We start from the raw sequence: 23,882 nt of genomic DNA, 5'->3' as shown, positions 1-23,882 counted from the left end.
AAGGAAGCATGCGGTTGGGGACGTTCCCCGTCGATTTTTTGTGGGCACTGTCACAGATAATTGGGCCTATTTTTCGGATATTCAAGAACCCACTAGATTAATCATTTTGATTTCGTATAGCTGCTTCCTTAGCATTTAGAATTTAGGTTTTTTTTATTTTATTTCACGACGTAAAGCTATTTTGGGCACTCGGTCAATCGTGGGTAAAAATCTGTTTCCCAAACTGATTTGATTGGGGCTGTTCCTATTCCGCTTACAAATCGCCACGATGCGCTGAGCCGAGGGTATTAAAAATATTAACCCTATTATTTATCTATAACAGTAAGCGACTAGCGTTTAGTCAAACATTCAAATCGTCGGCTTCCCCACAAAAAAATACCAACAACAATTTGGGGGGGAGGGGGGGGGGGGACATGACCAAACGCATGCCCCCCCCCCCCTTTTTTTTCACAACAAACTTTCCGAAGGGTCTTTCCCCAGTTTCCTCCTCCCTCCTCTTCTCTCTCTCTATTCCTCCTCGCCTTCCTTCTTTCCCCCTCTCCCCTCCTTTTTTCATCCTCCTCCTCGAGCCTCGTGCGACGGCAGACGAATCTGTACCCCGCCTGGGTAGGGGTCTCTCCCCTCACTCTCTCTCGGGGGTCCGATTTCCGTTCCCCCGCTCGGATTCCGATCACTGCTGACCGGCGAGGGGGTTTCGCCTTTTGTTTTCCCTCTTTCGGGAAAGGGACTCGTCCGCTTTCCCTTTCAGGGCAGGTACTCGGGCATTTTGGATGGGGACATGGTAGTTCGTTTACAAGAGTGGTATAATAAATGCTCTTGGACTCTGTCCTTACTCTGGTACGCGTGTCTTCTCTTCCGCTATATCCGAGAGATTGAGACAAGGTAGTCGATCATTGGCACCGACGAAGGTAACTTATCGAACCGACCCGCGGCAAAGTAGCCCTAAATGTCGTCTACATTGCCGCGCTACTAGGTTTGTGGGGACCGCGCTGTGGTCCCCACAAACCTAGATGTGGGGACCGCGCTACTAGGTTTGACGTCTCCTTTGAGATTGCCACCGCTGTTGAGGTAACCCTTCGGTTACTCTTTCCTTACCTCTGTTAGTAGCTAGCAAAAATCCCGCACATTGTAACGTGCGCGTTCTAATTTCAAACGGTAACGGCTAGCGTACTTACGTTACTCATTTTGAGTAACGTAGTTGCGTTACTCGTTACTTCTTCCCAAGACCTAAAAAAGTGACGCTTAAATTGTTTTCGTGTTTTAGGCACCAAGTTATCTAATATGTTGCGTTTTTTTGCGTTTTTAGGTGAGTATTTAGGCAGAACCGTAAGAAAAGAAAAGGTAATCATGTACACTTTCTAGATCGGCATAATGTTTCTTGATATATGGCGCTTGTGCATATCTTTAACGTCAAAAGAGTAAAACGTGGTCATTCATAATTACAAAAATAACGCACAAGTACCGTGCATTACTTTTTATCTGTTGCGGTAACGGTAACGTGTTCCTCTTATTTTGAGGTAACGTAAGTTGGGAACTCGTTCCTTTTATTTGTGAGTAACGAGTAACGTATTTCTTTACTTTTTTCCTGTAACGCCTTCAACACTGCTTGTAATCTTGGTTACAAGTTCAGGTCTGTCTGTAAAACAGTGATCACCTACATTTCGCTTTTAAAAAAGCAGTCTTGTTAACACTAAAAGCCGGAAGATATATGTTCTGTCTGCGGGAGGTGAACATCACGTAGAAATTTGCAGACAATTTTTTTTTTCTCGCAATGTTTGTTTTAAGGATTATGTTGCGAGTGTAACTTTCTCTTAATCGACGCGAAAAGGGCTCGTACCTCTCGATGGTACTGACGTTTCTGCCGTGGAGACAATGCACCTCGACGCCCGGCGGCGTGGTGTCGAGCATGTAGGGCCGAGTGTCCTTGTACATGTCGTAGCCGTCCAGGAATCCTATGTCCTTGAAGAAGCGGTAGTAGTCGGCGATCGTGTAGTTGGCGGTGAGCGTGGACACGAGCACTTCGCTGCTGTTCCAGAACAGCCGGTCGGGCATCATGTAGGCTAGGCTGGGTGCAGACCTCTGCTCGGGCCGCACCGTCAGCGGGTTGATGACGACCACGCCGAGATTCTCACCTGTTTACAAAGCGGGAGCCACAAAACATTTTCGCCAACCTTTATCTTCAAGGTTATGGAACATGGAATGTTCCATGTTCTATGAACATGAAACATTCCATGAACATAGAACAGGTTCCATTAAACTTCAACATGAAAGCAGTATTTAAAAATCGATCGTTTAAATTGGTTTAGAAGATATCAAACAGTTGGTTCCAGGAGTGAGTACATCTTGTTTAATAATTTCCCCACTAAATTTACAGACAAAATTGACGTCACTTGACCTGACGTAATTTTATGACACGTCACGTCATCTGACGTGATATTATAATTTTCACAAAGTGATCTCGCAGCGGCACGTTATCTAAGGGCCATGTTTCGTAAAAATGGCGTGCCGCACACTGATGTACCTTCGAGCGCGAAGTTTCGGAGCATTTGTTTTTCTGATTTTCAGAACGGTCCACTCAATTTACTTTCGCCCATTTAATAGCGTGGAAAATAATTTTGTTTTCTGCCTACTGTAGCCTTCGTCGCACATTTAACCGATGCGCGACACATCTCTAATTAAAATGTACCAGATCGTGCGAATATTCAAAATGCTAACCATGGGATTTTAGTTCCATAATTTGGTTGCTAACTATCACTTTCTAATTGTAGCCCGACGTCCACCGCGTTCAAAGAGTTTATTCTGACAAAATTATTTTATATCTTCCAGTGTCCCTTTTTTAATAATTCTCAACCGTTGGTGAAGCACCCGCATAAATAGATATTTCAGAAAACTATTAGGGATAGGTCACAATTAAGTACTGGATGCCTGAAGCCAACACCTTCTACTTCGTCCATCTATCGATGATTTTAGCTCTGACACGAAACCACACCACAGAAACGAAGACGTCTAACAAAAAAAAAAAAAAACTCACTCTAAGAAAGGGCTCCAACAAAAACATAAGTAAGCTGCGACATGGTGACAAAGGCAAAAACAATAGGGCTAGACAAAAACCCGCGGTCGGAGACAAACCCCTAATTTAAAGGGCAAGTATTACACTAACGCCAGAAAGGAAAATACAAAATTAAAATTCCGAATAGAAGGCATAACTGGGCAATAACACATTTCAAAAGTCTGTATTGACATCATGCAATGCGTTCTTCGTGCTTCATTAAATCTTCCACTTAAAGAATTTGGACCAATCAATGAATGCGCAGGATTGGAGAAAGAATAAACCTGTAAGACAAGGACAACAAACCACATCCAGGTGTCTACGGTAAAGGTGTGGTTGTGCTGTCCTTGTCTTACACGTTCATTCTTTCTTCAATCCTGACCCGCACCAACACGCTTTCTGACCATCAGTATCAATTGCTATTTATTCCTTTTTCGCTGCAAGTGTTCCATCCTGGAGCGCTGACCACGTTTCCATCACGTTTCTTTCCACTTTCTCTATTAATAAGCCAACGAAAAGTGTAAAATTTGTATTTATATATCGAAGGAGTCCAGAAAGCGAGAAGGAGGTACCAAAGAGGTGGGTTCTTAAAGCAACACCTCCTACGCTACAAGGCCGTAGAGCTGGATGCTTTCTACGTCAGCCACCGGAGTCCATGGCAGGGCACACATGGTCCACTAGGACTGCGTAGCCATTCAGCTGAAACTTTTATTCTCAGCGATTGAGCACGAGTACCGGCTGAATGTCGACGCAGCATTTCTGGTCCCATGTTAACTTCAGGTAAATGAGGCAGAAACGCAAGCACTGGCCGTCTTGTCAACTGTACTCACCGAAACGCTTCCTACTCTGTGATTCGCTCTCCACTGTTCTCATAGGTTCACGCCGCCGTCTCATTGGCTGCCAAGCGATAATATTAAGCTTCGGGTTTATCACGCAACGCATTTATTAATGTTATCAAGGCGAAAGCCTTATATGTCTCATCGTTCACTCGACCTTCAAAGTCCTCAAACGAAAACACGTCGGCGACGCGAAATGTGCCAAAACGTTTACGTGACCACTCAATGGATGACAAAGCGAATTAAAATGATGACTCCGGACATTGATAAGGACGACTCAGCACATTGAGGAGGTTGACTAAACACACAGTACGAAGGATGGCTCCGCACATTAAGAGGAATGACTCAGCGAGTAAATCGTGTGGCTGTCTTTAATGCATGGGCGCTTGGGCTTTCGCCTTCAAGTCGTCTTAGGAATAACATAAGAGACCCTGTGAATTATTTTTGGAACTAAAGACGTTTTCAAACAGCCAGTCTAGAAACCGTGGGTGAGGCTTGACTATCAGACGATTCATGGGAGAGATTGAAAAATTGTCCGCACTCTTGGTTTCGAATTTGTTTTAATCGAAACTTTCCAAACCCAATCATATCGTGGATGATTGCGCAGGCAAAGCCTCGGCTGATTTCTAAGCAAATTGTCACATTATCCGCTGTCACTCGTCCGCCAGACAGAATCAGCTCAAGTGCACGCTCAATGTCGTCATCAGTCGTGGACACGTCCGAGCGTCCGGTCCCTTTTTTATGGCTGACGCTAGTGCGTCGTTTTTTGAACTTCTTATTCATTTAAATGTACTTCATTATGACATAACACTTCCTCCGCACTGTGCACAAAGCCTTCGATGAATGCGGGCACAAGAAACGATGACGGCCCAATGGGGGCACTCATTGTTTCTAGCACCTCCTACCCAACAACTAAACTGACTCAACCCGTTCAAACCTTCACAGCTGTGACTGGAGAGACGGCAACCTAGTGCAAAACACGCAGGTAAGAAGGTACAGTCTCCTGCGATATGAAAGACCCACTGGGAGCGCGTGGCCGAGGCGGTGGCTGGCGGGGGCGCTGCGAGCGCTCCGGGCAGTTCCGTTCTGCTTCGAGGGGAGGACGCTCACTCGGGGCTCAGCTAAAGCGCGCGCTTATCAGTATGTGCTGAGCCCCGAGTGAGCGTCCTCCCCTCGAAGCAGAATGGAATTGTCCGGAGCGCTCGTAGCGCCCCCGCCAGCCACTGCCTCGGCCACGCGCTCCCAGTGGGTCTTTCATATCGCCGGAGACTGTACGGCCACCGTAAATTTTAAATGCAAATAACTTTCAAATCATTCTCGTATATACGTATCCAGCAAGACGGTGGCACCCGGGGGTCGAACCTGCAAACGTCTGCGGGAGGTGCTGATGGAACAATAGCTGAGAAACAGAAGGCAAAGTCACGACCAGGACCCACCGGAGGCGTAAGCCTTAAGCGCTTTCACTGCGCCTCCCCAGGCCCCTCCGAGAGTGATGAGGGCCCTGATGCGGGTGTCCTTCCACGCCTGCGGCCTCTGACTGAGGAAGTAACGCAGGTTGGGACATCCCATGCTGTGGCACACCAGTACCACGGGCACGGCCCCGTTGATTTCGTACGTCTCCTCCACCAGTCCCTGCAGCTTGTCGAAGTAGTCTCCGAGCTCATCTGGGGGAGTGTTACGAGACCACGTTGTAGAAATTGCACCAGTATATAGACGCAGTATAGAAACGCTTCAACTGCTCCTCTAGCTTGTTTGAAAAGTCGACAAGGTTTGCTCTTTACAAGCGCAATTAAAGCTACAATAACACCGATAATATTAAAATTACAAAGGTAAGGCATGTTCAAAACTCGACCAAGCAACAGTCAGTTTATACGAGGTGCTGGGAAGTGTCGCCACTTAAACTTGTATGACAATGAGAAAAATATGCAAGCAACACATATCGGGTTCTGGGGTTTTCACAGACATTTGCCGGAGTATTTGGCTTCTAAGAAAGATACGAAGGAACAGTAAATGCTTCGTGTTTGACGTAAATTATGACTCGCTCTTTCTGTAAACATTTACCACAAAGTCATGGGAAACTTTACAATGCATCATAAAAATATGTTAGGCGAATCTACTTCTTCAGTCGTAAAGTGTATGAGAGATTTCTACGTACTGGGTGCTTTTCGGAAGTCGTAAGGGGCTCCACGAAGGTTGACGCCTCGTTGATATCCAAGGGATACAAATTCCTCGACAATTTTAGTGAAGTACGCCGCTGAAAAAAACAAAAACAAGATAAATATTGTTATAAGAATCGAACGAAGCGCTCACTCGGTGAAGAAAGCGCGCGGTAGCTCCTGACTTTCTTAGCTCGCCTTCCTGAACGGCTATACAGTCTCCTTCTATTCTTTATTTTATAAGATTATCAACCAAACCTGCCTAAACAAAGATAAATTATTCCGACACATAATTTTGTCTCACGCAGCCCGTAAAATATTTAAAAATTCACAGTCCTTTTTTTTTTTTTACTCTGGATTGCGGAGATACGAACACACTCGAGTACACAAAATGAAAACAAGTCGTGTTTTTTTTATGTATTTACTGCTATTCAGAGCATGACACATTCCTATATTATCCCCTGTCTGAAGAAGGCATGAGTGCCAAAAATAAAATTAATAAGTTACTTTCTGTGTTCTAGCATTTTACCAGCTGCAAACAAAGCTTCCCAACGCCATCTTGTCCTTTGCAATCTGAAAGGGAATCACGTGTAGCGCGACGAACTATCGGTCCGTGACCCCTGCTTTCGGGGTTTAGTTGTCCAATGAACTCGGTGCTTTGAAACGTTTATTTTTTTAAATCGATCTATAAAATCGCTGTTTACCAAGGTTTATGTTGACGTAAACAGGAAACTACGGTCATGAGATACCCTAAGCTCCGTGGAACGTGCGTAAAACCCGAGTACTTGGAGAATGTATAGCTACCGATCAGAAGAAAAAAAACAATATATGGAATATCTCGATTTCAAAAAACAAAACGCAAATCTTTACTAATTTTTCTTGGAGAACAGATCCATTTTTGGGGGTTTGGGTTTTGTTAAATTTTTATGAAACCGGTTCGGTGTTACTTTGTGCAGAATTGTCGGCATGTACTAAAAACGCGGAACCATAACTATTTTTTTTCTTTGCCGTTAGCATTATTGACGAACTGATAAAGAGATCTCTGTGATCGCGCGGCTTGTGATAACGATAGTAGGACGTACAATAAGCAGTGAAATGATACGTAAAAGGAATGTCTGCCGAACAGCACTCCACCTAGTATATCAAAATGAAATTAAATGTCAATCTGCTTGTGAATTCCGTTTCAACGTGCAACTTACTCGGAGACACCATACTTGGATCGAGCCACTCGACAGTACTCGTGTTACCAAAGCCAGGAATCCGAATCTCCACGCCTGGAGGGGGAGTGGTGGTGCGGGTGACGTTGTTGTACACCAGCCTGCAAGAACAAGCCCGACAAGCGATTCAGCCAAGCTACCTGCATCCATCCCACACGATGCAATAAGAAGAAAAGGAAATGTCGCCAACTATGGTATGAGTAGTCCAGAGAATCCTAAAGAAAGAGCGTGAGTATCAAAGTGTTAACCAGAAAGTTCCTGATAACATTAACTGTTTCGACACTGGAAGCCATGCAATTTGTAAGGTGCGAAACTGCAAGGGCTTGCAGCGCCAGCTACGGTACGTCGAGTTGTCAACTCTGGGGTAGAGATATTAACCCCACTAAAACTGAGACACTTTTCTGAGTCCTGATAAATATCTAAATAGCGATGACTTTTATTTGGTGTTACACCTGAAGTCTTAATAGCATATTGCCACTCCCTCGCTGCGATAGCTCGTGAAGATACTATTTTTTTAGTGTTCTCGGGCGTTACAAAAGCTACGTATAGATGCATCTGCAGTAGGATTAAAATTTCAGTCTTCTCTAGAACTACGTAAGTGGTAAATCATTACTACTCGGTTTTAAGACAAGGTACAAGTGGAAGGAATGGAATAAATAGGAAAAACGTGCGGACAATGGAACGCTTTATATATACTCCCTTCACACTTAACGGGGTACTCCGGCGATTTCTTGAGCTATCCAAGCTCACTATATTTTCTGAATACTTGGTGTTTACCCTTTTCCGGCATCTTATTTTGTGTCCCAAAATTCAGAATAGTTATCGTGAAATCGGCGAATAAAAGCGATGCCAAGAGCAACATTCAAATGTACCCGTGCTTTTCAGTGCCGTGACGTCATTGGGAGGCAGGCATGCAGGTTGAGCGGACAGTCTAGAAAACACAGTATGCCGCGCATTGGTTGCGTGCTGCTGCGCGGCGGAGACAGGGAGCTTCCAAAGCATTCATCTGATACCATTAAACTTCTTGTCATCAATTTGGACCCAATTCTCCAGCCCAAGAGAATAAACCTCTGCCTGCCGCTAACGTCACTTTTTTTGTTTTTTTGCAAGCAGACATGTTTGTAAACAAAAAAAACAGTGGTGACCAAGCTTAAAAATGCAGTATACACGAAAACTAAATTATCATGGCCTGTGATATCATTCACCTACTTGAATGGGGCTTTTAGATAGTTTTGGGGCACATCGAGGACCGTAATAAAGTCGCCTCTTTGCCATACTAGCGTAGAAGAGGCACGGGTAACAAAATTGTCACGGGTTAGTGTGGAGAAACTGCGTACTCGTGTAGACACTGGACGGCGCGAAGTGGTCCTGTGTCGTGAAAGGCAAGCCCATAAGCGCTCCATAGATATGTTCCCTGTGGGTGCCGTCTTCTATGGTGGAAGTGTGACTTTCTCGGACACTGTTGGAGTGTGGAACGCAGTAGACGGAGCGTGCGGACCGATCTCACCAGCCAGATTTGGTTACGCCACCGCTGCCGCAATGGATCAAGGGAACTTTAATCTTTCTGCACGTGCTTCACTAGAGCTGTGCGCGTGCTTAGACGGCACGAGCTCTCTGTGGCATTCTGTCTGCATCCCGCTAACTAAAGTTTTGGCAGCATGGCGCATCCGCCGAGGCAGCGCTCCGCAGAGCCCTGGGCCTAGAGGCCCTGCCACCAGGGCGCAGCAAAAGAGAACCAAACAATCGGAACAACCTAAACCCGTTGCGGAAAAAAAATTATGCTGCTTTTTCTCGCTCTCTCTAGCACACTTTGTCCGGGAAAGCCCGGAACGCGCTCGTTTCACGGAGCAGAGCGCCGGTGTATGTCTGAACACGGGATGTTTTACCCCCGGCCGAGAGTAACACGAAGTAACTCGAGGAAGAGGTCTGGCTGGAACTGGAGTCCAAACAGTGAGGAGAGGAGCGTTTCGTCAGAGTTCGGCTGGCAGTCGGCCTGTCAACTTCCGTTACTGGCATCTAACCGGATGTCATGAGGTGGGTGCAAGCCATATGACACGTTTTCTGTTAAAGCCCCAGAGCATCGCTTTCAGCTGATACAGCAGCCAAGGCTATGTGTGCGGTAGCACGAAACCTTGACTTTGAAAAGATCTTCCCCTGAACGAGCACTCAAGCTGAAAAGCTTCGTCCCAAAGCAATCAGCGCATGTTATAGCTCGCGCTTGCAGCCTTGCCTCCAGTGTCGCTGTAAAGGTGACCGAAGCCTAATAGCGTAAATACACTATAAAATATATAAACGTTCGCTCCGCCCCAAAAACGCTTAACGGAAGACTGTTACAGACCTGTTGTTTTAGACCTCACCTTCCTGTAGTTTGTCAAATGCGTCATCTGGTCACAGGCTTAAAATTTTCACAAGCCTTGTTCATACACTGGAGCCGTTTGTAATTAAGGCAACATGTGACTTAACCATCTCTTTCTTCCCTGATAAGTTATTTTATTCGGAAGCATAAGTAGACTCTTACATTTTTTTTATATGTTTTCATATCATAGTTTGAATTCGTCTTGTATATAACCCGAAGAGCGCGTGCAAGTAATGGTTCCAAAGCACGCCGACTGCAGCTAGAGCCAGGCGTGCCTAAGTTTAAGATATACCAACTGTTTACAATAACCACGATTGTGAAACAACATGGTAGCCCGTTTCGCGCAACAATATAAAGCACTCATCTCAGCCAGAATATTAAAGAATCACGAAATATGCTCGATGAGTATGCCGAGGGATATTTGCGAACGATCGAACATTCACTGATATGTCAAGCTTTGCAGCTTTGCTTCCTTCACTAGATCGCACCAATTCACATAACTGTGTATCTAAATCGTGAGAGCATTTAAGGTACTGATAATATTCCTAGGCGGTTTGCCCACCTCATGTTGTCAACCCAGCAGTCCAGCACGTAGGGCACCATCAGCTCTAAGTTGACCCAAAGGTCGAAGAAGTCCAGCGTCTTCTTCTCGCAGAGGTAGTGCACCGCGTAAGTTTTGTTCAGCTTGGCTTGCACTTGACTACCTCCATCTCCGGGCACTGAAGAAGAAAATAAAAAAAAACGTTCATAGCAATATTACCGTAAAATAAGAAAAGACCTAATACAAAATCAAGGACGTTTACAAATCTCTGTAATGCGAAACTAGAGTGCAGCTCTGGAGGAGGAGGATTGGCGGGTACGGGGGGAGGGTATATTTTTTCTCCTACTCGCTACCCTCCCCTTCTTCTCTCCTTTTCCTCCTCCTGCCCTCCTCCTCCCGTTAAATTTCCCCGCAAATTTTCCTCTAAATTTGGCAAAAATTTCACCGCTAACTTTATGGGGGAAATTTTCCCGCGGAATTTAGCGGGAAAATTTCCCCGCTAATTTTAGCGGGTTAAGTTTCGCCGCTAAAATTAGCGAGTAAATTGATGTCACGTGACCTCAACACCAATTCAGTTTCGCCGCTAAATTTAGGGGGGAAATGACATCACAGGACTTCGTGTCACGTCACCCATAAACAAATTCCGTTTCTTCACTAGATTTAGCGAGAAAATTGACGTCACGTTCCCTCAACACCAATTAAATTTCCCGCTAAATTTAGCGGGCCGGTAACGCCGACGCCGACGGCGACGGTGATGGCGACGCCGCTCAACGCGGAAACGGGTGCCTAAAAACTGCGCTTTAAAAAAATTATAGATGTTTGCAAATCTCTATAATGTGGAATTAGAACGCAGACCTTGAGGAGGAGGAAGGGAGTCTATGGAGAGGAAAGTATACCCCTCCACCTACCCTCCTCCTCTCTTTCTCCCGTCCTCTTCTCCTCCTTTCGTCCTCCTCTCACCTCCTCCCCCTCTCCCCTCATCCTCTCCTGCTCCTCATCCTCCTTTCTTCCTCCTCCTCATCCTTTCCTCCTCTGTACCCTCCCCTCATACTTCTGCGTACTTTCCCATGCTCCTCCTCCATACGCTCATCTCCCCCTCCTCCACACCCTCCCCCTCTCTCAATTTCCCCGCTAAATTTAACGGGGAAAATGACGTCACATAACTTGGTGTCATGTCACCTTTGAACAAATTCAGTTACTTCGCTACGTTTAGTGGGAAAATTGACGTCGCGTGAGCTCAACAGCAATTCAATTCCCCGCTAAATAACGGGAATTGAATTGCTATTGAGGTCATGTGACATCAACTTCCCGCTAAATTGGGGGAATTGAATTGCTGGTGAGGTCACGTGACGTCAATTTTCCCGCTAAACTTACCGCGGTTAAGCCGACGCCGGGAAACACGAAAACGGGCGCCTAAGAGCAGCGCTCTAAGACAAATGTTTATGCATTTTTCGGTAAATCTTTAAAACCAAGCAAATCAATTTTCTCACATTGCGCGTTTTGATTTTACACAGAAAAACAATTTTATTGTGGTTGTAATTTAGTGTTTTCCTTGTATCTGAAATCAAGCAAATATAGCGTTGTCACATAAAAGCGTTATTTTCCTATAAATAGTCTTCATTATGACAAATCATCGAGAACCGCTCTTGATTTTATGTTTATAAAACACACAGTCATGACACTTTGATTGTTTTGCGACCGTCAGTTAGGGCTCTATTTCACAAAACAAGATAGAGGGTGGTGAATAAAACTAAAGATGATTTCAATTGTGATTTGAATCACGATTTACATCTAGATTTAAATTAGACCAATTAATCCAATCAGAACAAGCATTTAATATTGGTTAATACAAAACCTTTTCGGCAAAAGTAATCCTGAGAATATATACTTCATTTGCCATTTATATTTATCAGTCAAAAGTATCAATAGGGAGTTTTAGTAGATCGTTTCGAAAGCCTGCTACCGCTACGGGCGCACGCTTCAGAGCATGCATCGAAGTGGCGGGACGAGCTCCCGCTACGAATAGCGTGGCCTAGAAACACGATTTACTAAAACTTCCTATTTTATGCTGTCTATAGTGTGCATCTGTATAAACTTAAATTATAAAAAAAAATCCCCCAGGAAAAAATATTTTTACTAAGTTAAACACGAGCGAAAAACAGCGCTCTTCTGAGCTATTGAAGCGTTGAGCTTTCTTTGTACTCTCCACGTCTTTCATCAGTTACGCAAAGCATCTCAGAACTTGAAAAAGAAACGAAGTGAGAGAAGTGATGTCCGGTTGCGACAAGTCAGAACGCGAGAAAGGAAAATACAGCTTTTACACTAACTGACAAAATCAAGCGGCTTTTGTTCTCATTTGGCTTGTATGAACCAATACATTTGTTAATTAAACCACTTGAAATTTGCAGTAATTATCTCTCCCGCAATATTACGGCAGTGATCGGACGGATTGGTGAATTACTCCGCCATGTTTAGACATACATCTTTCGATAAAGATTCACTTTTTTGTGCTAGTAATTTAAATCGAATCAATCTGATTTAAGTCAAATAAATCTTATTGAAATCAAAGAGATCAAATTTAATTTATGCTTATCAAACAAAATAAGGACTTTTTCTACCTTGACAAAAAAAAAAGCTGCATTCAACGGAGGGCGTTAGGAAAATGACGTGAGTGAAAATACTCTTATACCTTTAAAAAAAAACTGTCAGTGCTGTAGTTCTAAGCATGACTTTTTTTAGATTTAAACATATTTTTATTGTTGTCATTTGCAAGACACTTTCGGTAGATTGCAGCTATTAGCTGTCGCAAGTGCTTTCGGTAAAGAAGAGGCTCTAGATTACTTATAGTGTTTGAAGTACATTACCATTTTTCATAATAGTATAATTACGAGTGCTTAAGAGCTCGGTTTCTCGAGGGACTAGAGTATTGGTTTCTTCACTCGTTCCTGACCATAAGGATAACACAAACGCAAGACTGCTTTCCGATCCAGTTCCGTTATCATTGTCACACTTCCCTTGGCCGTACCAGATAGAAAGAAACAAACGGCTGCCACCATATTACAGAGCGCTCGATCTGTCGCAGTCACTTACAGCAAATGCAGCGATTAAAAGTTTAGAACTAGCTGCCTCTTTGTGCAATAGTGGCATCGATGAGCTGATACAGTACATTTCATTTACGATATTCTCGTTTTAGTGTCGGGTTACTGCTCCGCGTGTGCAGCGTGCAGTTTCGCAGGGTTCCGACGAGTTGGTTTTCAGCGGTTTATGCGTGGAAAACTTCTGTTCCGAGAAACTGCTGTTGCACGTGCCAGATGGTAGTGTGTTCACTTTGCTAAGCCATACACAGGTTCGGATTGGGCACAGTTCTTAATTATAGATTGCGTCAACGAATGGCAAATGTTTCTTTGCATTTGACGTACCGACAGCAAACGTTCGACGAACGTTTACTGCCATTACAGTTTAGGTGCAACGTCCTAGCCACAGCTTTTCTGAGAGCCCATGGCCAGCCAGACAACCATTCAACATAGAAAAACATCAGCAAAGGCTGTGGCGCCAATGTTGTAGGTCTAGAAGGTCATTCAAGCTGGAATTCTTAGCATGCTAGCTTTGCGGTGACTATCACAGAACCGGCAACTTTTTGTACTCCAAACGTTGTCGGAGCCACGTCATGCAATCAGTTACAAATTTCAAATTCATTTGACATGAATTTACAAGATGACGGGGGTGCAGACAAAAGGCCAATAAAAATACAACTTGACAGGGTATGCATCTGGTTTTCCTTTTCAAAGCCTTTCATGGCATGACCGACTGTTCAAAACTGCTCTCACAAATATCTCTACAAGTTCTTCGGACAGCGACCCGTTTGACAACGTCTTTTACTCTCCTCGGACGTTAAATATCCTGGACCCCATGTTTCGTACGTGTCGGCATTGCAAGCCATCTTCATATTTTTTTTTTTTTTTTTGCGTGTCGGAATTTGTCAGATCTTTCAGAGTATTGTATGAGTCTCGCTAAACCTGTCGTGGTTGTGATGTTATTATATATTATTTTAATAAGGTATATTCGCTTTTGTAGCAGTCTTCTACCCTGCGTTAGACCATATATGTTCCGTTCTTTGCTTGCTGTGTAAATCGTATCTTTGTGTCGGCATGCGTTATATGTATCATGTCGTTTACTCAAGGCATTAAGATTTTTTTATCATATTTATTGTGGTGTGTAAGTTTCGGTGTGCCAATACCAAGACCGCATGGTCATTCCTGGACACCTAACAAAAATTATTCATGATTCTTGAAAAAAAACTTCTGGATTCTTGATTATTATGATTATGATTATTATTTTTATTATTATTACTAAATGTCGCCAGGAAAAGCAGTTGCTTTATGTAATTTGCATTCTTTTTGGGGTTAAATCAGTTTAATACAAAAAAAAAACTGCAGCGATAATACTCTTCACTTGTGCCTCGCCAGGTTCGACGCGGTGGCTGCTACAGAGAGTGAATTCGCTATGGTGCCAATTGATTAATTTCAACCAGCCTCCGAGGTGACTATACCTTTTCCTTTTGTTCGTTGGTGACTTCAAATGACGACGAGACTGTTAACTCACGAAGGATTTTGTTTGAAAGAAGTAAGGTTTGTTTTAGAAAAGTCTATCTTTCTACAGTTGCTTCGGCATTATTTTTTTTTATCTGCCTATGTTTGTGTCCACATTTTTTGGGTGTTTGCTCGCAGACCCGCGGGGGGGTGGGGGGGAGGGGGTGAGAGCATGCACGGGGAGTCGTTCTCTCACGCGCGGGGGGCTTCGAGCAGCCGCGGGGCTCGGTGTGGAAGAGTCGGACCCCGGTCGTTAACAAACGGATTGGGTTTCAGTTTGTGCGCCGGAACACCCACGTCTTGGGCTTCTCTCCGCACTTGTGGATTTTAAGCGGGTGTGCTTGTGTCCGGCGTATTTCGCCGCTTAGTGTAGAAACTTCGCTTTTAATTGACGCAATAACTTAGCTGGGTGGCGCCAGCCAGGCGGCGAAGAAAGCATGTAGTGACTGTGCAAGGAATTTGGGTCCGACCGTTGAGGTGTCGGAGGGGTGTCATGTAGACAGCTCGCTGATCATTGGGTAAGAGTGTACCACGTGACAATGGGCGATCTTGAAGTGATTGGTCCGTCTGAGGTAAAGGAGGCCCCTACGAGTATAAAAAAGGGGTGCCGAGAGGATTCTCGGGGATTGGCTTTTGAGATCAGGGAGATTCGGCGCTTGAGACTGGGGAATAAAGTATGGGTTTTAATTTTGGGAGTTTTTAATTGTAAATTACTGTTGACTTGTTGTCATTTTGTTTACAAAAAAAAAACGTGGCCACACTGGCCATCGTAAACCAACCAACGTCGTAATGTGTCCAGCGGGATCGAACAACTTTTAGTTCTTGTTTTTTTCTTATCCAACTTTCCGGGGGACCTCCATCGGCCGAACATCATCATCAGTCGTCACCATTCTGACCTGCCCCTCCTCTGCGGAAAGTTGACTCAGACCTAAACAAATAAAGTGTTTAACTTTGCCGCAGGTAATTACCTATAATGATTTATCAACCTGTGATTGGTCTTCTATTACTGCGGAAACTGATATGAATGGACAGGTACTTCGTTTGACTGGCGCTGTACAGGAGGGCATGAACAAGTTCGTTTTTGCAAAAAGTATGGAACCCTAAAATTACCTTTTTAGTTTTCTCCCGAACTAAACCTTTTGCTGAAGCGAAAATCTTTCGCGCGTGAGAAACATAAAAAGACGGGTTTGAGGAAGTGGGATTCAAAATTTACGTACTACCGGCGTTTGTGCGAAACGCAGTACACATTTGATCACGCCCAATACGTTGCATCTGTAGAATCCTATCTGAAGCGAAATCCCAGAAAATTAGTGAAGTACGTGAACGGTCACTCGGGAAAACAGTTTCGAACAGATATTGTACTTTTGGACGAGGATGGCAAGGCCACGTCCCATGTATGAAATACATTCGCTAAACATTTCAATTCCATCTATCGTCTAAGCACAACGGACAACTCGCGCTTACCTTTAGTAGGGAACAGGGAGCACCTCTCCCCTCCCGACGAGTGTGTAGAAAGGTTGAGGCTGAATTTGGCGGCTGGTCATAATGGGATTCCTGGGACTCCCGTAAAGGCTTATCCTAAGTTTCTTACTCGCGTGCTTTCGTCAATTTTAGCAACTCGTTACCATTAGGCGTGTTTCGAGGTACCTGGAGGGTGGCAGTTGGGATTCCAGTGCATAGTTTGGGAAATAAAGAAGACGTGTCAAATTACCAACCCGCCGTTTCTTTACTCTGCACGTTTTTTTGTTTTTTTTTTATGTTGTAGTTTTTTCCTCCCCCTAAAACAAAAAACTTTTTTTTCTTCACAAATAAATTGTTTTAGATCAGCACAGGCTCATATCGGGACGCTCGACTAAAACAATTTTTTTTTTACTTAGTTTTGTTTCGAGGGCAGTGTATAAAAGAGGACAGGTGGATGTCATATACTTTGATCTCAGCAAGGCTTTTGGTATCGTAAAGCAAAATATTTTTGTTATCGAAACTGTCTAGGTATGGTGTATGTGGGTCATTATACCACTGACTGAAAAATTCTCTTTCACGAAGAGAATATCTTGTTCGTACGAAAGGAAAACGTTCACGGACATAAGATGTCACATCCGGGGTTCCTCAGGGGTTGTTAGTGTTGGGGCCTCTTCTCTATCTCTGTGAACGATGTGTCAAAAGTCGCAATTAATTCTTCGGTTCTACAGTATGCGGATAAAATTAAGATATTTTGTAAGGCCCGCAGTGCTGGGGATTGCGTGATGCTTCAGGCGGATGTGTGCGCACTCAGTAACTGGCGTTTGACCAATAATTTCTTCTAAACAAAGCTAAAACAAATATAGTTACTCATACGTGAAGAACGCATACCATATCGTTTTCCTGTCAGGTTCATTCGGAGGCATTATATCGCGTTAGAGAGGTCCAGGATCTGGGAGGCGGACCATTTGACATATCCCTGCGTTTTGGCGCCCACGTTACTGAAGTAATAATGCCCGCGTTTCGTACTCTCGGATTGGCCTGTAGAATAACAAGAGAGTTTGCGAATCCTAAGACGTTGTTATTTTATACTTCGCTCTAACTCGAACTCAACCCGAGAATGCGGTGGCAGTGCAGAACGGCATTTGTAATAGCACCTTCTTAAAGCTAGAGCGAGTTCATAATAAATTTGTCTCGATCTAGATATCGTTCTTCTCGTAATGGCTCATCGTTTGAGCGTAATAGGTATTCAATGAATGACCTAGGTTCATCCACCTTAGCTGAGCGCCCATAAAACGCATATTTGTTGTTATTTTCTAAACCAGACCACAGTGTAAGCGACTGTTCTGATTTGCTAAGAAACATGTCATTCAGAGTCTCATACTAGGCGACGAGATCGCCGATGTCTTTTTATGTACACCGCAACTCAATGCGATCATGGTCCACTGTGTCGTATGGGGAAGACATATAAAGGTCATGGCAGTGACGTGGATACATTTGGTGGATATAAAGAAACTTTTCTAAAATCACTTCGTGTGGTATATGGGCCTAAATACGTATCTTGTGTCCTTCGTCTCGTTTTCAATGTTAATTCCTACTCTGCTGAATATGACGGTGACTTCTCACGTCTCCGTTTGCCAGGGGCTGTTCGACTTGCGTCTTGTTATTGTGCAGGTCATGTCTTTGTAAAACTGGGTTTCAATCCTGGCGTTGCTTCAATTTTTGTGTGATCAGTTTAAATGTTGTGTGCAGCGCGTTTTCTTTTTTTTTTTCCTTTTTTTTGCGCCAGTATTCAAATTGAAATGGTCGTTCCTGGGCACCGAATAAAACTGATTCTGGATTGTTCATTATAATTATGAATATTATTATTTACTTTTTTACTTTGTGAAGCAGCTGTGATTGGAAAGTACCGAAGACTGATAGACATCTATATACTAGAGGTAATTGATCACAATGATTGGTGCTCCAGAATGCGTATTGTTTGTATTAAAAACTTTTAACATTTTTGTGTCGCATGACTAGCCTCTGAAACTTCACGATTTTTTTAAGACTGTGACAAAGCTGGCATATATATTTTTTGTAGCGTGAGCTCCACTGGCCGAGGTTGAGCAGTTTCGAATGGCTCGCATAATGAGCCGTGCTCCGTACTGCGCATGCGCGAGGAGCGGTGACGTCACATGGCGCACAACTGGCGCGCCGGAGCCGCCGCCGCCGCGCGCGCCTGGCCGGTCTGCGCGTTACAGAGGAGTGACGTCATAGCCGCGGCAAACGCAACGACGCCGCCGCGTGCCCAGCTGTGCGCCTCCCTTGCGCAGTAGCCGAATCTGACGCTGCACCGGAGCCGCTTGATAGCGCCTCTCATTTTGTGTGCATAAGCTCACGCTACGTATATCCTGGCATAGCCGAGCTAAGCCACCGCATTTTTTTGTTATTAGTACTCTTACGGTTACAGCGACGCTTGAGCTCTTTCGTTTATAAAACTTCAATAAAAGGCGCTGCAATGCTTAAGCTTTCTAATACTTCAGTTGATGCTACTGCGACGCCTAAGTTTTTTTTTTCCTAATGCTTCGCTTGGTGCCGCTTCAACTTAAGGTTTGTCCCTTAAGCCCTTGATGGCTTTGACGTACCTGCATTCTATTTTGACTATTCTCAATCCCCAGCAATAAATTATGTTTATTGTAATTATTATTATTATTATTATTATTATCATCATCATCATCATCATCATCATCATCATAGCAATTACTGTGTAAAGCAGAGCGGCTCCAGGCGGGCTTTCAACAAGGTGTGCAAGTTAGCAACGACACTGTATTTAAATTTGTGCATTCATTCATTCATTCACTCTTTAGTTTATATTTTTTTGCTTATGAACGGCGGGTTGCCTGAGTAATGATGCACACTCAATGACGAAAGTGCTAGAACTGCAAAAAACGCAACAATAAACAATATCAACATGAAGGCCGAACACCCGCCTCCCACTCACCCACACCTACACCCTCTCCCCCCCCCCCTTACACCCCCAACTCCACCCCTCAAAAAGAAGAAATATATTACACACGCTCTAATGCAGGTTCAACAGCGAAAATATCTACTTCAGGAAAAGTGGCAACTAATTCATTGTCAAATATTATTTGGAAAATGCCTAAACATCTGAACGCTTGAGTCAAAAATATCAATGTTTGGTCCGTTGAAGGTGTTAAAAAAATGTTGAATGCGATTCATGAGACTGATAAGGTTGATTTTTTCGACTGAAAAGGTGGCAGTAACCCTCAAAATTACTTGCGGTACACATACACTAACAGCTAAAGTGAGGGTTGAGCAATCAAAAAGACTATAAACATGTATAAAAAAAAATCTCGCTTAACTCTTCTCAAGTATATTGCAGAACAACCGCATCAGCGTAAAAGTGTAATTATCATAAACTCTGCAACCAATGTACCTATCATAAACAATGCAAAAACAGTATTTCCGAATTTTGTTTTTGCTTGGTTTGCGCAACCAATACAATTCAAAACACAACTAAGCTCAAGTTTGCTACGCATTAAGAATAATATAAAATCAATATGCAAGTTGACGAATGGAATTCACGCGTTATCCTGGAAATGACACCTGGTGTTCACAGGCAGCAATCGTAATGTTAGAAACATGTTCATTGAAGGATCAAGTTAAGTCAATATGTACACCGAGATCCCATGTGCTCTAATTCCCACGAAGGGACAAGTTGTAAAGAATGTAAAAAAAAACAAAAACCTTACAATTTCGGATTTCTTACAATAAGACATAGCTGCAATTCTAAAAGGAATCAGCTTCAACAAATCACGGTCACACCAGTGATGCGCAGCATTGGCGTCATTCATTATCTTTCCACAGTCATAGTTTGCTGAAACATATCTAAACAATTTGATATCCGCATATTGCAATATATTTGAATGGGTGGACGGAAGAGCCAAGATCATACATTAAATATATTGAATAAAACTTCTACATGCAAGGACCCCTGCGCAGACTCTAATTTAATATATAAGGTCTAGAACCATGTCAATATTTGAACGAAGTTTTTTCTGTCTTAGACAATTCAATAAAAGTGTGCAAAGCTGTTTATTTGCTCTATATGATACTAATTTATGAACAAGATTCGAATAATTAACAGAGTCAAATGCCTTCGATAGATCGAAGTATACAGTGTAAGACCGGCCCACGCTGAATGATAATCGGCGTAACAAAGTTTAAGAAAGATGCCAAACTGGTCCCAACAAACTTGCCAGCGAAGAAACCATGTCTTAAATTCCTTAATTGTCGTTTAAAAACAATGCTGCAAATGCTTAAAGGGGTCCTGCAATGCAACTTAAACGTCTACCTTTTTTCGGTTTCCACATCTCTTGGGGTTCGGGCAGGCCAGCTGGCACGGAGAGAGTAACTAAATATCAGTGCGTCATATTTTAGCCCGCACGACGCAGAAACCTCCTCTACCTACGGGGGCAACCCGCGGTGCCGAAAGCGCGCGATATGTGACGTTTTTGGTCCTGGCCTTACTACTGGTCAGAGCCGCTAAAAGCTTTTTTTAGTCAGAATACAAAATATAAGTGGAGCGAACCGTTTCAATTATTTATGAAAGTAGATTTTTTTCAGTGTTTTAGATCAGAAAAGAAACAAATGCAGTTTATAAAGTACGGAAACAAGAAATGACCCGTCGACATACCCGCCACCAAGCGGTGAAAAAGGCAGCACACACTAGAAAGGGGTAGTGGGATTAGCCACCGACGAGCGGCGAGCGTTGAGAGGTCCCGCATGTACGCGGCGGCTCTGCGGTCGAGGATCCGACCGGTTCCGAGCGTTCCGAAGGCCTTCGGCTGCTTCGGCGAGCAGGTTTGGCGGTATGGCAGCGCGAAGTGGCTCCCATTTTGACTGATCTTTACCCCGTGTTTGCTGCCGTTTGTGGACAATGAAGTGTCATGCCGAATTAGTGTTTAATCATGCAGCGAATCCGATGCGAACCGCCCTGGCCGCCCGCTTCATACAGCATATGCAGAACATGCTTTAGTGTCGCCCTCTCGAGCCGTCGACACGGAATGCGGCAGCCGTGAGTGCTCGCTGAGCTCACTACGCCTCCCCTGCTTCACGGCCACTCAAGCGACCGATGACGGTATGAAGGAGGTTATTTTTTGCTTGTTTTTGTAATTTTATTTTTGCCTATAACTTTTATAATAAAGGCAAATTTGAAAAAGAACAGTTTCAGAAGTTACTACGTTCAGTGCGCTCAGGTTCGGTGCAAATCAAAAACCAGTAAAAACGTTTCTGCAGAGCCCTTTAAGTAAGACAATTTCAAGAACGTTCGCAAACTCACAAAACAAGCACATCGGTTTGTATCTCCTTACATCATCAAATTTTCATCCTTTGTGAACAGGCACAATGACAAAATTTTTTCAATTCTCAGAAAAAATAAAGTTTGAGGGAGGCCAATTAAAACTATGTGTTAATAATGCCGTAGAAATTAAGGAGCTACACTTTAACAATAAAGTCCGGAATGCCCTCAAATGCAAGTGATAGCTTTAGTCTCTTGATTGCAGCTTCAAATTCAACGTGCAAGGCGTGCTTTGATTTGGGCCGTAAACATATTCAAAGTTCATTAGGTTCATTCAGCACTTTACAGGGTACGTCATATAGGCTTATCGCAGAAGAAGTGGTCATGCAATCTTTGACCTACCGCCAGAGACACTTGGGGTCGGAATTCAAGCTGCGTTCAACTGACTCGGGATAAGATTTCTTATCCCGTTTGCTTAACAATTTACTTAATGCCTGGGATTTTGAAAACTTAATATACCAGAACTGTGTTTGCATTACGTTAGATTTCTTATGATAGTGCAGTTGTTTCTCAATCAATCGTGTGAAAACCAATAAGGGTAGCGGGACAAACGACGACACTTTTTTGGAGCAAACAGTTTGAGCGCTTTTGTAATGGCGTGAGTTTGTAATTGCACAATCCAATTTACGTTTGTTGCTTCAAATACTGTTGCCGAATCAACGCCATTCAAGAATATAAAATGCCAAGATAGTCATTCCCATTAAAAGCGAACGAATTATACATTTTAACCTTTGCGTTCTTACTTACATAAAGCCTCGAAAGAAATGGAGAATAGGGCGTGCCACTCATCAGAAAGAACAAGAGGTTTAGCAACCGGAACGAGGCTGTGATTAGTAAAGCATACAGAGCGAGATCCTGCACATCCCCGGCTGTATTCTGAAAACTAGTTCACTGTTTCAATCCTAGATAATCCACAAAGTAGAGCAGAGTATTTGCCTTATATGTGACACAACCTGAAAATAAGGAAGGGTGCTCTGAAGCCCAGTTTATATCAGGGACATTAAGACTTCAAAGAATAAAAATGCGCTACTTGTCTCCGTCTAGTTTATCACATAGCAGGGTCATATGTTCCGAAAAGTCACTCACATCAAAGATCGGTGGGTAGTAAAACCTGCCAACGAGCAAGCTAAATCATTGTTACAAGCTGTTTCCACCCAGACTGATTCAGCCCTGCATTCCAGGTAAAAACGTCGTATGGCCTCCAGATATTTTTAACGGCTATAAGTACACCGACATGCTCCAACATCAACAACATGTTCTTGCAATTTCGATCCCTACGAAATACAATATCTGCTGGGGAAAAGTAATGAGTTGATGAAAAAGAGCAGTTTAACCACGTTTCTCTTGTTAAAATGAGGTCATAATCACTTACAGCAGCATTACTAAAACACATACAAAACTTCAAAGTATAAAACAGCGAGGACGAGGACGGGAAGAGGACATCTTTCATTTAGCAACAACATAGAAAGGCACAACGATAAAACCGCCCCCCAAAGGTCTCAACATCCTCAAAAAGGGAAGCGTTGAGACCCTTGGGGGGCGGTTTCATCGTTGTGCCATTCTATGTTGTTGCTAAATGAAAGATGTCCTGTTCCCGTCCTCGTCCTCGCTGTTTTATACTTTCAAGTTTTGTATCTATTAACCAACGCGCTCGTTTTCAATTGCTAGTAAAACGCGTATTGGCCTTCGTGCGAAGTACGCGAACGTTTTGATAAAATAAAGAGCACTCCATATATTTTTTCTAGGTTAGCACAGACCCCTTTTGAGAGATTACCCTTTGTTGGCAGCTGTGGAATCCCTGCACAATGGCGGACTAAAACTGCAACGTCACGGCACACTTTATGCGTTTGGTTGAATTACAAGGCAAAAACACACCCACAGAAAAGTGATGAGCGCTGTGACACTGCATTTTAGGCGCTATTTCATTGGCTCGTTAGCTCCTAGCATTGGCCCTGCTTCAGCTTTCGCTACCTTATGAAATTACTTTCACGTTTTACAATGTCAGTTGTTCCGCCGTTGTGCAGGGGTTCGGACCTTCTAGTAATCGGCACGTGACGTTCGAAAGGGGTCTAATCCAAGGAATTGTCTGAAAAACGAGCCAGGGGTCAAACGTTATCAATATTTATTATCTTCAAAACCCCCTTCTTTCACATAAATGTGAAACTACGAGTAACTTTCGTGCTTCGCCGTCAATTTAGTAGACATAAATTACTTATCTTCTAAAATGGAAGCATGCACAATTTCAACATCTCTGTACGTGGTGGTCCGGTGAAGGCGCCGAAGAAAGAGTGCTTTGCGTCTTTGGCGGTCTTGGAACC

General features: G+C 43.6%; 1 protein-coding gene across 1 annotated transcript in view; it reads right to left on the bottom strand.

The window, feature by feature from the left end:
• Positions 1–23,882, bottom strand: part of LOC8041039 (phospholipase A2 group XV) — a 52,032-nt gene that overhangs the window by 5,680 nt on the left and 22,470 nt on the right. Inside the window, exons 2-6 of the mRNA XM_029981900.4 lie at positions 10,177–10,333; positions 7,241–7,359; positions 6,041–6,139; positions 5,322–5,549; positions 1,838–2,132 (exon numbers count right to left, since the gene is read on the bottom strand). Of these exons, the coding sequence (XP_029837760.2) occupies positions 1,838–2,132; positions 5,322–5,549; positions 6,041–6,139; positions 7,241–7,359; positions 10,177–10,333 (898 nt within the window). The remainder of the gene's footprint in view (positions 1–1,837; positions 2,133–5,321; positions 5,550–6,040; positions 6,140–7,240; positions 7,360–10,176; positions 10,334–23,882) is intronic.

The sequence above is a fragment of the Ixodes scapularis genome, unplaced genomic scaffold (genome assembly GCF_016920785.2).
Source record: "Ixodes scapularis isolate PalLabHiFi unplaced genomic scaffold, ASM1692078v2 PGA_scaffold0__279_contigs__length_252992795, whole genome shotgun sequence".
In the NCBI taxonomy this organism is placed as follows: Eukaryota; Metazoa; Arthropoda; class Arachnida; order Ixodida; family Ixodidae; genus Ixodes; species Ixodes scapularis.
Note: the sequence above shows the minus strand (reverse complement) of the source record. Positions and strands in the feature narration are given on the sequence as shown.